The following is a 15,842-nucleotide window of genomic DNA, read 5'->3' on the forward strand; positions in this document are numbered from 1 at the left end:
ACTCAATTGCATCAATGACACAAATCCACTATAGCTAGCTGTTCATCTCTCTCTCTCTCTCTCTCTCTCCCTCTCTCTCTCTCTCTCCCCCTCTCTCTCTCTCTCATACTAGTCATTCTCTCTTTGGTTTTGTGTATATACTTCTGCAGGGTGCATATATAAACCTTGGCAGATAATAAGTTAAAAAGCGCGCAATCATTAACAAATTTACCAACAGTAGTTCTTAGTAAGTGGATTTAGTTACTGTAAAATACATTACCAGCCAGCTAGAAATAGATTAGAAAACTATCTATTTGTGTTTCACTTTCAAACTCAGACTTCTTTTTGGATTTTCATATAGAAAAGAAAAAATGAGTCACTTTCAATGTTGAGAGACAGAGAGAGAGAGAGAGAGAGAAAGAGAGAGAGAGAGAGAGAGAGAGATTAGAGAGATGGCGTCTTTTTCCCTCCACGCAGCTTAAAACCCGCAGACTGGCAAATATAGGCAGTGCCCTCGACACGTTTCGACCTTCCAAATTCCCATTCTTTTTGTTCCACTCCAACAAACTAAACCAATCCAATTCACCCCCACATTATTTTTCACATATATAGTTTGTACACACAAGAAACACTACATAAATAATAAAAATTAGAAATAAAAAGCTATCAAATAAGCCTTATACATTCATATATTTATACAAGTAGCCAGCTAGCTAGCTAGACAGAGAGAGAGAGAGAGAGAGAGGGGCATGAGTTTTGCTAGCTAAATAAGAAAAAATCACGAGAGGAAGTAAGGAAGAGGGAGGGAGAAATGGAAAAAAAAAAGAAGAAAGAAAACAGCTAGGGCTTATCGTATGTTTGCTTCACGCAAACAGCTAAATGTGGGTATTAAGCCTTTGCTCTCTCGCGTGGCTTTAAAGTCTCTTTTTTCTATCCCATCTCATCAGCCTACTAGCGTTTTTTATCACCTCTCTCTCTCTCTCTCTCTCTCTCTCACTAAATAACAACAAATAAACCCAAAACGAAAACAAACACACCCCCCATCCCCACCCCACCAAACCCCAAATCTCCTCCTCCTCCTCCTTTTTCACGAACATTAATGACGCCTCCACTCCTCACGATCATAAATCAAAACAAGTAAATTATATATATATTCAACAATTTATAATTTAATTAATAGCAAACAACCCATCAAGGCAGAGATCATCCATGAATCCAACAAACCCTAATGGTGGTGATGGTAGTGGTGGAGGGAGCAGTAGTAGTGGTGGTGGCGGTACCGGCAGCGGCAGTCCATGTGGCGCGTGCAAATTTTTGAGGAGGAAGTGTGTGCCAGGGTGCATATTTGCACCCTACTTTGATTCGGAGCAAGGCGCAGCTCATTTTGCGGCGGTGCACAAGGTTTTCGGAGCCAGCAATGTCTCCAAGCTTCTTCTTCATATTCCAGTAGATAAGCGGCTCGACGCCGTTGTCACCATATGTTACGAGGCTCAAGCCCGCCTTAGAGATCCAGTCTACGGCTGTGTTGCTCATATATTCGCTCTCCAACAACAGGTGTGTGTCTGTGTTAACTTTTTCATTTTTAGATCAACTTAATTGATCACTTGAGTTCTTTTATTAATTTTTTGGTAAATGAATTGATGAAACCAACTTCTTGATAAGGCTTAATTGTGATGTTGTTCTTCATGTTTTTTTTTTTTTTTTTTTTTTTTTTTTTTTTTTTTTTTTTTTTTGTAATTACTTTTTACGTCATTTTATCAGCTTTTTGAAGTAATATACATATACAAGGTAGTTTACTCTTAATTAATTAATTTCTACCCATTTCTGATTAAGTCCATTATACTAACCCAAAAAAAAAGTCCATATAACCTTTTTTTTTTTTAATTTAATCCAAAAATATTTTTTCTTTTTTGGGTACTATAGGCCATTGATTTCCATATTTTTCAACTTGCATTGACCCAAAAGATCTTTCAAAAAATATATTAGTAAAGAAGGATAGGGCAAAGGCAAACCATGGCCTTATTGACAGGAGGGTGTCTAAATCTTTACTGAGAGAGTAGGACCTTCCTCGGTGCCCTTAATGAGAAACATATATAGATATAAGCTTTTTTTTTAGTTAGGAAATTAGAGCTTAATTAAAATATAAAATCAAGGAAGAATAAAATGTAAACTGTAAAGGACACCCTTAGGGGACAGTTTTGTGCTTGACTGAAATCTAGAGGCCTTTTTTTATTAACAAATCATATGGTCGGCGGTTACACTATGCAATGCAGGTGTGTGCCATCTTTCTGTGCAAATTGTGGTACTTTGCTGGTATTAAGGAGGAATGGTCGGTTTGTTTCTTCATTCAATCTAAGTAGCCTTTTAATTAATTAAGGATGACGAGAGTCATTTTTCTTTATATATTTTCCCACTATTAATAACTTATTTTAATTCAGCAATTCCTGGGAGAAGTGGAGAAGGTTTGTTTTTCTTGTCCACATTTTTTTATATCCATTCCATCTCATTTTCAGAGATAGGCCACAATTTCAGCTCCACATCTCCAAATATAGAATTGAGTGCAATATGAACATTAGTATGATAAGTACATATGGTATTATACACTATTAATTAGTTAAATATGAACTATATTATTGTTAGTGTAAATAATATTTTTGTTAAAAAAAAAGTCAAATACATATCATCTGACCAAAGCAAAAAACCCATTGAAATATGACACCCAAAAAATAAAAAAACTATTTCATATCTGCAAAAATATATTTGCAACTTTGGGTCAAAAGAAATTGTTAATATTTTTTTAATAAAATTTTGAAGCATTGGATGAGAACTATTTATATCACAATACTTATAGTTACTTCTATGTAAGAAACTAGATTACTTCCTTTTCTTTAAAGAGACATAACTTACTAATATATTTAATTTCTTCAAATGCAAAACATATGTGAACCTTACACTTGAAGAATGAGTGTCACACAGTGCATATTATTGTTGCAGTAGGACTATTTATATCACATTAATGTAGGGAATTGTTATTGGCATTCCAAAATTCTCATTTTACATTCCAAACTTTCTATATTTAAAAAGAAAAATATACTTATGAGAAGTGTAGAATAAAACTTTTAAAGTGCTAATAACATTTCTCTTAATTTATTAGATACGATAATTATTATCATATCTCTCACTAATTCAAGACTCACGTGAACTTCACAGCTGAAAAGTGAACGTCTCATCATACTCTCTACACGTTAGTGTTGCAATGGAATTATTTATATCACATTAATTGACAACATACGTTAATTTCTATTATATCTTTTGACCTTGCACTCAAAAAATGAGCGTTACGTCCATATCTGTGAGAAGTGTGATAACCAATGTGAGTGGCTAATCAATCAATGTAGAATCTACTTTTTCTCATGCATTTGGGATGTGAATATGTGCTTGTCAGTGTTCTAAAATCTCCCTGCCTAGCGCCGTTTAGTCTGTGTCTAGACGTTAGCTGGTTGTCCATTGCCACGATTAGAAAGGACATCTCCAAGTATAGAATTGAGTGCAATATGAACATTAGTATGATAAGTACAATGATATTATACACTATTAATTTGTCAAATATATATCATCTAGACCTGCCTAGGTGTTTAAAAAATAATAAATGGCGTCTAAACATGCCTAGGCTCCTACCTAGATCTGTTTAGGCACTCACCTAGGTAGCAACTCTCACTTAGACAAAAAATAGATACTTCTATTTTTCATTTTTATTTTTTAATAAATTGAAAGATACTTATTGAATACTTGGATGAACACTCATTATATGTGTTTTCTATATGTTTTAGTATTTTACAATTTATATGTCATTCTATTTTGCAATTTATGTATCTCAAAACAAATTATATATTTTTAAAGTATAAGTAGATATTTATTTATATGATATAATAAATTTAATTAAAATTATAAAAATCGCCTAGGCCCCTCCTAGACGTCTAGATGCTAGACCTTGCCTGCCAACTGACTAGCCCCTAACGCCTTTTAAAATCTTTGTGCTTGTAACCCTTAGGTTTGAAAATTTTCCATAACCTCATAGCCTAATTAGACCACATGTGCATCCTATGTTATATGTAGCAATAACCTTGTTATTAGATAAGTTAAATAACTAAATAGTATAGTTTGTGATCAATGAGTAACTATATTCATGTAATGGAATCATGTGAGAAAATTTTAATTAGGTAATTTTTTGGATATGTGGAATCAAGTTACAAATTTCTTTCTAGAGTCAATAGTTTAAAGCTCGATCGAGTCAAAACTCAAACTATATTTCTATAAAGGGATGTGCTATCCGCACACCATTTTTTATTTCTCACATTCCCTCCTAATTTGCTACCATCGAATCTAATGAATTAAAAAAAAAAAAAAATCAAATGACAGAAATTAACGAGAGGTGTGAAAAGTAAAAAGAGATGTGTAAATAGCATACCCCTCTTATAAATAGTCACTATACTTGCATCCAATTTCAACAGCCAACGTCACCTTCCCCAACCCCAAGAACATATATGCAGAAGAAATTTTGTTCTTTTTTCTTCCTGTGCCGCGAGAATCATTTGTTTGTTCGCAATCCCATGTTCAAGTACACTGTACACATAGTTGAAGCACCCTTTAAGTGTAAACAACGACAAAGAAGCCTTAAATTTATCTGAAACAACCAATATTATGCATTATCAGTATAGAATATACAGATCAATGATCGTCGACTCGTTTATATAATCTTAAATTTAACACATGCTCAGTTTTCTAATTCATTCTCTAACTAAGAAATCATTTTCCAAACTTCAACTAGTCCCTTGTTTCTTGAAAAAGACTCAAAACTATATATACAGGTGTCCGGAGATCATTTCATTAAAATTTGAATCATTATATTTATAAAGAGTTTTGATCCACACTGACTTATATGTTATTATAATCGTCGCGTTTACGGTTAAGGTTTGTATGTGTGTATGAAAATCAATTCATTGTTGTGTGTGTTTTTTCTTTTTTGCGTTTACGGATTGTACATGCAGGTGGTGAATCTGCAAGCTGAGCTCTCATACTTACAAGCCCACCTAGCGACAATGGAGCTTCCATCACCACCACCTCCACCCCCTCCACCATCAGCAGCAGCACTCATTACCCCACCTCAATTCTCCATCTCAGACCTTCCATCAGCAGTCTCCTCCATGCCCGCTTCATACGATTTGTCCTCACTTTTCGAACCCATGGTCATGCAACCTTGGGCCATGCAACAGCGTGCGCTGCATGACCCGCGTCACCATCATCAATTCGGAGGCGGCAGTAGCGGTCCGGGTTCACCAGCTGGCGGTGGTGGTGGAGATCTTCAAAGTTTGGCTCGTGAACTACTTCATAGGCATAGCTCATCTCCATCACCTGGGTCTGTACCGTGCTCTGAGGGTTCACCATCTCATTCTCACCCCAAATGAGATTAGTACTGATCAAAGATCGAACCAATCATCAATTAATTTACGAGTACTTGCCTGATGAAATGCATGTTAACTCATGAACATATAATATATATATATATGTACTAGCAAGAGAACATAGTGTTAGGGTTTCGGTGGCAGGTAAATTTAATGACGCATTTATATTTTTCTATTAACTTCTTATTTTGTTAATTCTTTTCTTTTTCAAAAAATGTAGTGAAGATTTAAACGTTAGATTATAAATATAGGGCATTTGGTGGGTCACTACAATCCTATATGACTACTATCATTGGATTGGATATGCTGGATGTGAATCATTTCAGTTTTGGTGTAGTACATTAATAATAGGGGAGTGAGCATACCGCATAAGAACTTGAACCTCTTCCAATATCACGAAGACAAGAGTTCCGTTCTATTAGACTCCATTATTTAAGAATATTATGGTCACTCACCGTTCACTCTTAATTCAATGGTAGAGAAAAAAAAGTGAAAAAAATAAAATGATCACCTATTATACTTGATAGAGTTTGGATTGTCGCGGCTTTTGGGTTTTGAGAACTAGTGATGTTGTTGAATCTCTATGCGTTTTTCTTACGTTTTCATTTTTTTGGTGGTCTTGCTTACAGTGATGACTTTATGTGTGATCCAGTACACATTTGCTGTGTCTATCATCTTTGCGGCAAATTTGTACCAGTAATTTCATGCTTGTGGTAGCTGTTTAGGGGTTTAATCATTTTGATTGTTTGTGCAAATTACCTCTAGATCAATGTATTTTTTGTCATTGGAGAAATATATCCAGGTGGCACCCGTTGTAATCAATATTGGTTAGTAATGAAATTGGTGTTGCTTCTGGTCAAAAGAAAGAAAGAAAGAAAGAAAGAAAGAAAGAAAGAAAGAAAGAAAAAGACACTTTTGTGCTATCGTGGTTAATTTGTGGTCTATATTTTCGTAGGATTTTGTTTGTTCCTCTTTCTCTGGTCCTTGTTCGACTCTAAGGTTCATTTCTCTGCTGCCATATGGATCTTGTCAATTTTCTCATGTTGGTTTACGGTGACGGGCAAGTTGAAGGTAACGGTTAAGGTGACTGCGGCTTCAGTTTTCTTTGTTCTAGGTTCACTCAAGAGTCTTCATTTTTTCTATGGGCTTTAGTTTAAAGATTTTGATGTTTTTTGTCCTTCATTGCCTCTTGGGCTCTATATACTTTCAAAGAAAAGTCAAACCTAAATTATAGCAAACCAAAACTTAGAGCGCGCGGACGATCTGTGCGGACGAAGATTCAACGACTGTGATCAACCTAGTCTGTTGGTAGAAATGGGTCCTAAAAACCAATATAATTCACAAGTTTGGTTCCACTTTGCAGACAACATATCGAGTTGGTGATGTACATCTTCATCTGCTCAAATGACTTTGGTTTCTCCAAATTGCCGCCCACACCTATCAAAATTCACAGTGAAGATAAGGTGTCCAGATCCTTCCCTTGAGACCCTTGTCATCATCGCTGTCGTTGAGTCTGCTATCCATCTATGTGTTAACAAATCTTATAGAGTTTTGAGAGAGAAAGTAGAGAAGGAGAGATGTATTTCTTCAACACTTCACTACATGGATTCATGAATTATTATATCACTTGTTTATATATAAATACATCCCCATAGAACTAACTCATCTAATACATTTGTGACACATGGCACACATCTAATACATAACACCCTAAGCTAATCTCTATAGCCTAACATTCCCCCTCAATCTTAAGGAGTTGAGAACCGAGCATAAGATTGGAACAGTGAACATTAAACTGAGAAGAGCATAACCCCTTGGTGAGCACATCTACTGATGCGAGATTTATACGCACACAAATTAAACCCTCTTTTCGTCAATTGTAGTATATGTATAAGTAGGGATCGTTCTGGACCGGGGATTAGGAGGGATTGTTATCCACTTGGATTTGACTCAAAAACGTAAAATAACAATATGAAACACTATACTAGACTCAAAGAATGCAAAGCTAAACTTTAAAACACTAAGACAAACCAAAAGACTCAAAACAACACAAACACACTCAAATCTGCCTAAAAACCACTTTCTGGGCAGATTTGAGCACAAACACAAGTTTGGACGAAATTAAGTAATAACTTGACTCAAGAACGTAAAAATACAATATAAAACACTAAACTAACTCAAAGAATGTAAAACTAATCACTTAAAACATTAAAACAAACCAAAAGACTCAAACATCACCCAAAACACTCAAAACTGCCTTAAAATCACTTTCTGGGCAGATTTGAGCACTTTGGTGAATCTGGACGAAATTGGGAAATAAAATGAATCAAAACACTTAAAAGCACAAACTAAATTGATTTCTAACTAAATTGGACATTAAAGTAAAGGGGGATTTAGATTTATACGAAAATTGAAATAACAAAACAAGTTAATAAACTAAACAGATTGTAAAACGAATTTGATGGAATGGAATGAATGGATGATAGAATGGCTAAGGGGTTCATCTCCATACATGTTATACTTGCATAATAAAATGATTTCCAATTGCATTTCAATAAACCATGAAACTCAACACCCCGGGTTAACCGTGATGCACTAATTAACCTTCAAATCTTCCTAACGTTATTGAATTGGATGGGTTAGTGCATACAACAATTCAAAACATTCCCCACAAGTCCTCAACATGAATGCATAGAAGAGATACAAGCAAGAATCATTACGCTCTATGAAAATTATAAGTGTTGACGAGGCATTCGTTACTATGGATTGCATGAAACTTATGCCAAGAATTCATTTAACGCGATTGTTTATAAGCAACCTCCACTACTTGTGAATATAAGTTCATAACGATTAGGTGAAACTCACTTATATTCTAGCGTCATATTCATGCATGAAAATTAAGTGTGCACTCTCAATGAACATACATAAATAAGTTATCAATCAAACAGTTAAACGAATTGAATCCACAACTTATGAAACGCAATTAGAAGTATTCAAATCAAAATGCAAGCATAAACATATATTTGAATCACCCCCTAACCAAGGGGGGTTTAGTTCCTCATGGTACAAAACAAAGAGAATCAAAGAAACACCTAAACATTCCAACAACTCAAACTTGAATTGTATGAACGTTTAGGCACTCTTCTCTTCCATGCCTCATTCGTACAAAACAAAGAGTATTGAAATTAAACATAGAAATCAAAGAAACACCTAAACATTCCAACAACTCAAACTTGAATTGTATGAACGTTTAGGCACTCTTATCTTCCTCTTCGTTGTAGCACAAGGTCTAAGGATAGTTTGATGGTATGAATGGTTTGGGTAGTGGTGGAGGAATGGAAGGATGGTGGAAATGGAAGGATGGTGTTTGGATTCTAAGGGAGAGCACGGCACAAGGGAGTTTGATGGTCTACATTTCTGCAATGGATGAGTGTTTATGAATGGAATGGATGGACTTTGTGAAAGGCACGGCCCCAAGGGACCAATTTCTGTTGTGAAATGAATGTGTATGAGAATGAATGAGAATGAATGAGAATGCAAGGGTTTTTATAGGAGGAGTGGAGGTGTAAATGGCTGTTTGTTTAAAATGCATGTGCTTGGTTAATGATAGAAAACAGCTAGGAAAGCATGTGAAAGATGGATATGGGATGCTGGAAAGTGGAGGGAGAGCCACGGCAATGATGATTTCTGGTGGTGTATGTTTGAATGGTGCATGTGAAGTGGCTGATTAGAATCTAGGGTGCATGTGGAGTGGCTTTGTGGCTGAAATGATGAAGTGAGATGCATGTGAATGCAAAGGGAGGCCACGGCAATGAGTGGTGTGAATGATTGAATGTGCATGTGGGTTGATTATTTAAAGGGAGTGCATGTGGATTAAAGGTTGGAATGAACATGAAATGCACGGTTTTGAGAGGATTTCTGGTGGTGAATGGGTGTATGTTTGAATGATTAAAGGGTGTGGAAGATGGCTAGAAAGTGTATGAATGGTGGAGGAAAGGTGGAAGTGCATGTGGAATGTGATGGGAATGCAAGAGGGGGGAGCTGGAAATGCATGTGTGATGCACGGCTTTTGGGCAGATTTAAGGATGAAAATGTGTTGATGGTTTATGGAGATGCATGTGCAATGGATAAAGAAAAGGTTTAAATGTCCTAGAACTAAAGAGAACAAGGTTCCAACACTTTGGTCTTCAATTAGGTCTTCAATTTCGTCCAACACTTTGGCTCCAAGCATAGGCTATCCATCCTTAGCCCAAAAGTGCTCCAAAAGTCTCCAAAATGCATCTTTTTGCTCCTTTAGCCCTTTGGACCTACAAACACACGAAAATAGCTTAAAGTACTAAAATAACTAAAGAAACATAACGTAAATGCACGAGAACAAGCCATTTAAGTCGCATGAATATGCTCCTATCATCTACACACTGTTCTGCAGAAGATACAAACTACAACACAATTGTGCCTTGTTAAACACGTTCTCGCATAAAGTAGTAGTCAACTTCAATATGCTTTGCTTTGGAATGTAACACATGATTAGTAGCCAAGGCCATAATAGAGATATTATCACAGTGTAATAGGGGAGTAGATGAACTAGAAAGATGCAAATCCTTAAGTAGTTGTTGAATCCACACAACTTCGGCAGTGGTAATAGCCATTACTCGATATTCAGCTTTTGTAGAGGACCAGCTTACTGTATGTTGTTTCTTAGAACTCCAAGAAATCGGATTAGAGCCTAAAAACACAGCAAAACCAATGGTGGAACGCCTATCATTAGGGTCACCAGCCCAATCCGCATTTGTGTATGCCTTAATATCCATGGAACCAGGTTTAAAACATAAGCCAAGACCAATGGTACCTTGAAGATACATCAAAATCCTTTTTACAGCAACAAAATGATCTTTAAGAGGAGAATGCATAACTGACATACTTGATTAACAGAATACGCAATGTCTAGCCTTGGGAAGGTGAGGTATTGTAATGCTCCAACGATGCTTCTGCAAAGACTTGGATCCAAAACATAAGGGCTATCATGATTGAGTAACTTTTGATTTGGACGACAAGGAGTGATGCAAGATTTGCAATAAAGCATGTCCATTTTCTGTAGAAGATCTGTAACATACTTGGACTGATGAACAAAGATACCTTAAGCTTGATATTCAATCTGTAAACCAAGAAAATAGTGCAGTAGACCAAGATCCGTCATATCAAAGTCTTTGGTCAATTGACTGATCATAGCTTGAACATGACTCTCAACACTCCCAGTCAAAATTATATCATCAACATACAAAAGTAGAACAACAATAGACTGGCCATTAGACTTCACAAACAATGATAGATCAACATACGAGGATTTAAACCCCAAGGATAAAAGAACATTGGTAAATCGCTCATTCCAAGGTCTCAGAGCTTGTTTTAAGCCATATAAAGACCGTTGCAGTGTATAAACATACTCAGGGTGATTAACATCCACAAGTCCTTATGGTTGAGTCATAAAGACTTCTTCATCAAGAAAGCCATGTAAGAAAGCGTTTTTGACATCTAGTTGTTTTAGTTTCCACCTTTTTGAAGTAGCTAGAGATAACATAACCTCATTGTAGTAGGTTTAACTACAGGGCTAAACGTTTCATAGTAATCAAGGCCAGCTTCCTAAGAAAACCCTTTAGCCACTAATTAAGCTTTATAGTGAGCAACCATACCATCAAGATGCTTTTTGACTTTATATATCCATTTACACCTACCGCATTTTTATTGGGAGGAAGTGGAACTAAACTCCAAGTGCCCTGTTGAACTAAGGCATCCATCTCCTATTGCATAGCTATTTTCCAATGAGCTTAGGAAAGACATGTTCATTAAATAAAACATGTTTGGACACAACGATTTTATTATCCTGAAGAGAATAACAAATCATGCCCTTATATTGTGTTGCATATCCCAAAAAAATACAGGTGGTGGTCTTAGAATCAAGCTTATTAGTCTGATAAGGTTTCAAAGAAGGATAACAAGCACAACCAAACACCCTCAAATGATCTAGTTTAGGTGTTGAATGATACAACATCTCAAATGGAGATTTCATGAACAAGACAGAAGTAGGCATCCTATTAATGAGGTCAATAGCTATTGCACAAACATGATACCAAAACTATGAAGGTAGTGATGCTTGTTAAATAAGTGTTATGGCAGTTTCAACAATGTGACGATTTTTTCTTTCAGCTAAGCCATTATGTTCAGGAGTGTATGGTCAAGACATTTGATGTTAAATACCCTTATTTCTAAAATAAGCTTGAAATCGAGCACTCACATACTCTCCACCACCATCACTTTGTAAAATTTTGATATTTGCAGAAAACGAATTCTGTATAGAAGCTTGAAATTGAACAAAAGTCTCAAAAATAGTAGCTTTATTCATTAATGGGAATATCCAAGTGTATCTGGTACATTCATCAATGTATGAAACATAATATCTAAAACCCTCGATAGACATACTAGGAGCAGGTCCCCAGACATCAGAGTGAATGACTTCAAAAGGAACAATAGATTTTGAAGCCATTAAAGGAAATGAAAGTCTAGTAAACTTGCCTTGCAAGCAAGCAGTACAAGTGTAAGGGGTATCAATACAAGAAAAAGGAATGGCTGCCTTACTAAGAGCTACCTAAGTGACTAAATTGGTAGGATGACCCAATCTGCAATGCCAAAGTGCATAGTTTATTTTCTGGCCTATATAAGCTGTTGGAGATGCTTTGGAAGACTTAAGCACAGGAATTGTATAAACGACATTGTTACTCAGTCCTTGATAAAGAATTTCCCGAGTGACCTTGTCCTGCATACATACAGAGAATTCATCAACAATACACCTACAGGTATTATCTTTGCATAATTAATGCATATATAGCAGATGTTAAGACAACTTGGGAACATGTACGAGAAACTTTAAATGAAAATTATGTGACTGATGTGATAGATTTAATTTGCCAATATGAGCAATATGCAAACCTTCACCACCAGCTCCAGTGACTGTATCAGAAAAGGAATATAAAGTAGCAATTTGAAGATTAGATAAGTAAGAGGTAATGTGATTTGTAGCACTAGAGTCCAGCAACTAATACTTAGTTTGAGGTGCAGAATGAGAAGCACTGGTTTGTGTAGTCATTGCAACATAAAGAACAGTTTGAGGCATCATTATAGGAGAATTAAAGGAAGAAGAAGCCGTCATGTTTGGAGCCTGAGTATAACCAGACATGATGTGATTCTGTGCATTGAAAGGCATGCCAGAACGGGAAGACTAAAGCTGCTGAGAATAAGGTGGAACAATATGTTGCTTGGGCATAGATGGACCTGGAGAAGGGTTTTTGTTAAAACAGGTTACATCCGTATAACCAACTCTATGACATATTTGGCACCCTTGTTGAAAACAAGTAAGAGCACTATGGCCTTTCCTATTGCAAATTTGACAATATTGAAACGATTGATACACTTGTCCTGTTGGCATTGAATTGCCTAATTGTTGAAAATATCGAGATTATAGAATGTACTATGATGATGAAGAACTAGGTGCCAAAGGTTGTTGAAATAATTATGAATAACCAGAATGAACCTTCTTCCCTTTGCCTTTTGGTTTGAAATTAGCACCTCAAAAGTTGTTATATGTCCCTGAACCAGTGTGAGTCACATATGCAAGTGGTCCATTCAACTGGGAAAATTGCATTGGTTGGACTGATTGCAATTAAGGTAGCTGTGGAAATGTAGGCATCTGTTACAATGGAGGTATCTGTTGCAATTGAGGCATTTAAGAAAATGAAGACATTTGTTGATTTGACTTGATCCAGAAGAACTACTAACCTCAAAACCAGAGTTTGGAGAATTTGCAAACATGGCAGTCATCACAGGAGTTTGCTTAATCACTTCTTCCAATGTTGACTCTTCAGCTCTTAACTGTGATCGAAGTTTTTTAAGAGAAACAAGGTTTTCTCTGCCCCCAATGACAACTTTAATAGTATTATACTTCGAAGGAAGACCTCGAAGAGCTATAATGATAATATCTTCATCTGAAATCAACACACCCACAACATCAAGTTAATCTCCACAATCTTTAATTCGCTGCAAATACAAATCAATAAATTCTAATCTTTTCTTGATATTGTGTAAGTCAATTTTCATCTGAAGAATACCAGTTCTTGTCATATTGGAGAACCTTTCTTTGAGATTAGTTCACATTTCTCTGGAACTTTGACAACCAATAACACATGAATCTTCCAAAGCTTGTATAATGTGGCAGTAATAAGAGCCATTAAAGCTTTATCATGAATCTTCCAAACCTTGTATGCATCAGTAAGCACTGATGGATTTTCAATAATCTCATCTACAAAGTCAGAATCTACATACTGATTTGGACAGGGGATGGAACCATTAACAAACCCAAGAATTCCATTGCCATCTAACAAGAGTTCCATTTGAAAATTCTATGTAACATAGTTGGAATCATTAAGTTTCACAGTCACAGTATTTCCAACATTAGGAATCAACGAAGAGATCGGTGACTGGGTGAATGCTAACTGAGCAACAGTAACCATTGTATATGAACATAACCAATCAACAAGATACTTTGCTTTAAGAAGAACAAATCAACAGATCGATAATCGAAGAATCAAGAATTAACACCAGCACACTACAACTCTAACAAATAGTAACATAATCGACACTGAAAAAAGAAAGAATCAAGAAATTAACTATCGACTTACAAAAACTCAAAGAATTTAGGGTTTCAATCATCTACTTCTTAAACCGACTTAGCATCAATAAAGCTTCAGACAACAGCAACGAGCGATAGAGACGTAAACAGAAGCACCAACAACGACGGAGACACGCAGAAGCAGAAGCATAAGGATCGTTGTCAACTAGAGAAGTTACCCATCGCCGGTGAAGATACCATGTTAACAAATCTTATAGAGAGTTTTGAGAGAGAAAGTAGAGAAAGATATGTATTTCTTCAATATTTTACAACATTGATTCATGAATTATTACATCACTTGTTTACATATAAATACATCCTCATATAACTAACTCATCTAATACCCTTGTGATACATGGTACACATCTAATACATAACACTTGGCCCAATCCTAAGCTAATCTTTATAGCCTAACACTATGGAGCGTGGTTGTTCATGGTGTTACACTGCTTCATGTTTTAGCAGCAACCTCTACTTTTTTTCCCTTTTTGAGATGAAATTCCCTGTTTAAAACACATAAGAGTAGACTATATCCTATCTAAATCTACCCAAGATAGGTTTGAATTAGAAAGGTACAACACAAATTTTCTAAACATTCCACATGTTATCTGTAGATAGGTTAATGCATGCCAGAGTCAGGTGCAGCATAAAGTGTGCACTTGTGATATCTTGACTAGGGCAATCATTACTAGATAGAGCATTGCATGAATATTCAGACACAATATTCTATGTGCAAGTGAGATACTTAGTGCATTGTAGAAAGCTAAATCTAGGCTAAGTCTTGACTTAACAATCTTCCCCTTTGATTTTCTTTGACAATCCCAAAAATAAAAACAAGAAAAATGCCATTGTTCATTTCCCAAACAACAACTGCAACCTTCTAGAGCTTTTAACAAGAGCAAGAGATTATGTCATAGAAAAATAGTAGAGTAATATTGTTTTTCCCCCATTTTTCCATGGAAAGGCAAAAAAAAGGAAACAAAGAAAGAGCTACCAAGAGAGAAGTAACACTCATATAGTCAACAAGCACTCATGATGCAAACAGATCTAACAAAAGATACAAGCTAACAACCACATCAAATAACATATATGATGCACTCATATCTAAAAGGTATAAAAAAAAATCAAAATATCTAAGAGAATTAGCAAAGGCTATCTTGACTAGCAAAGTATACTAGCCAACAACAGTGAAATGGTAGATCATAAACACAGCGATCAGTAGAAGAAGTGGATACTCCTCCATAAGCTGATCTACTTTATACTTGTTCAACTAGAATAAGTGGAGACTCCCCCACATTAAAGGCTAGTTATAGATGTGTTCAACAAAATAAGTAACTCCTTAAAGAGAACCAAGTATCCCATGATACTTGAATAAGATTTCGAGAATTAAAAGAACTAAATAAAATGACTTAAACTAAAACTTAAACAACCATTGACATCCCAATAGCCTCTTGAACAACAATAACCACTTGACTGTTTGGATAAAGCCTAATTCCTCTTCCACTCATTCACCATTCTCTCATCCTCTGGCATTCCGTAAAAGTATTCATCTTCATCACTTTCACCATTTGTTGGGACCAAATTCGCACACCTCCATGAGCTGTGGTTGAGCACAAATTTGAGCAACCTACAAAACAGTGAAATAAGTGTGAGTAAGCCCAAGGCTTGAGGAGGGGTGTCGG

The 15,842-nt window shown here is 35.9% G+C and overlaps 1 protein-coding gene across 1 annotated transcript; it reads left to right on the plus strand.

Annotated features, from left to right (window-relative positions):
* The first annotated feature begins 946 nt into the window (after positions 1–946).
* On the plus strand, positions 947–5,943 carry LBD18 (LOB domain-containing protein 18). The gene is made up of 2 exons (XM_068486529.2): positions 947–1,533; positions 5,028–5,943. Exons 1-2 carry the CDS (start codon positions 1,189–1,191, stop codon positions 5,442–5,444), a joined length of 762 nt encoding a protein of 253 aa, XP_068342630.2. The 5' UTR covers positions 947–1,188; the 3' UTR covers positions 5,445–5,943.
* The last annotated feature ends 9,899 nt before the right edge of the window (positions 5,944–15,842 follow it).

Source organism: Pyrus communis, chromosome 2 (assembly GCF_041283825.1).
Source record: "Pyrus communis isolate YQ-2024b chromosome 2, ASM4128382v1, whole genome shotgun sequence".
Classification (NCBI taxonomy): Eukaryota; Viridiplantae; Streptophyta; class Magnoliopsida; order Rosales; family Rosaceae; genus Pyrus; species Pyrus communis.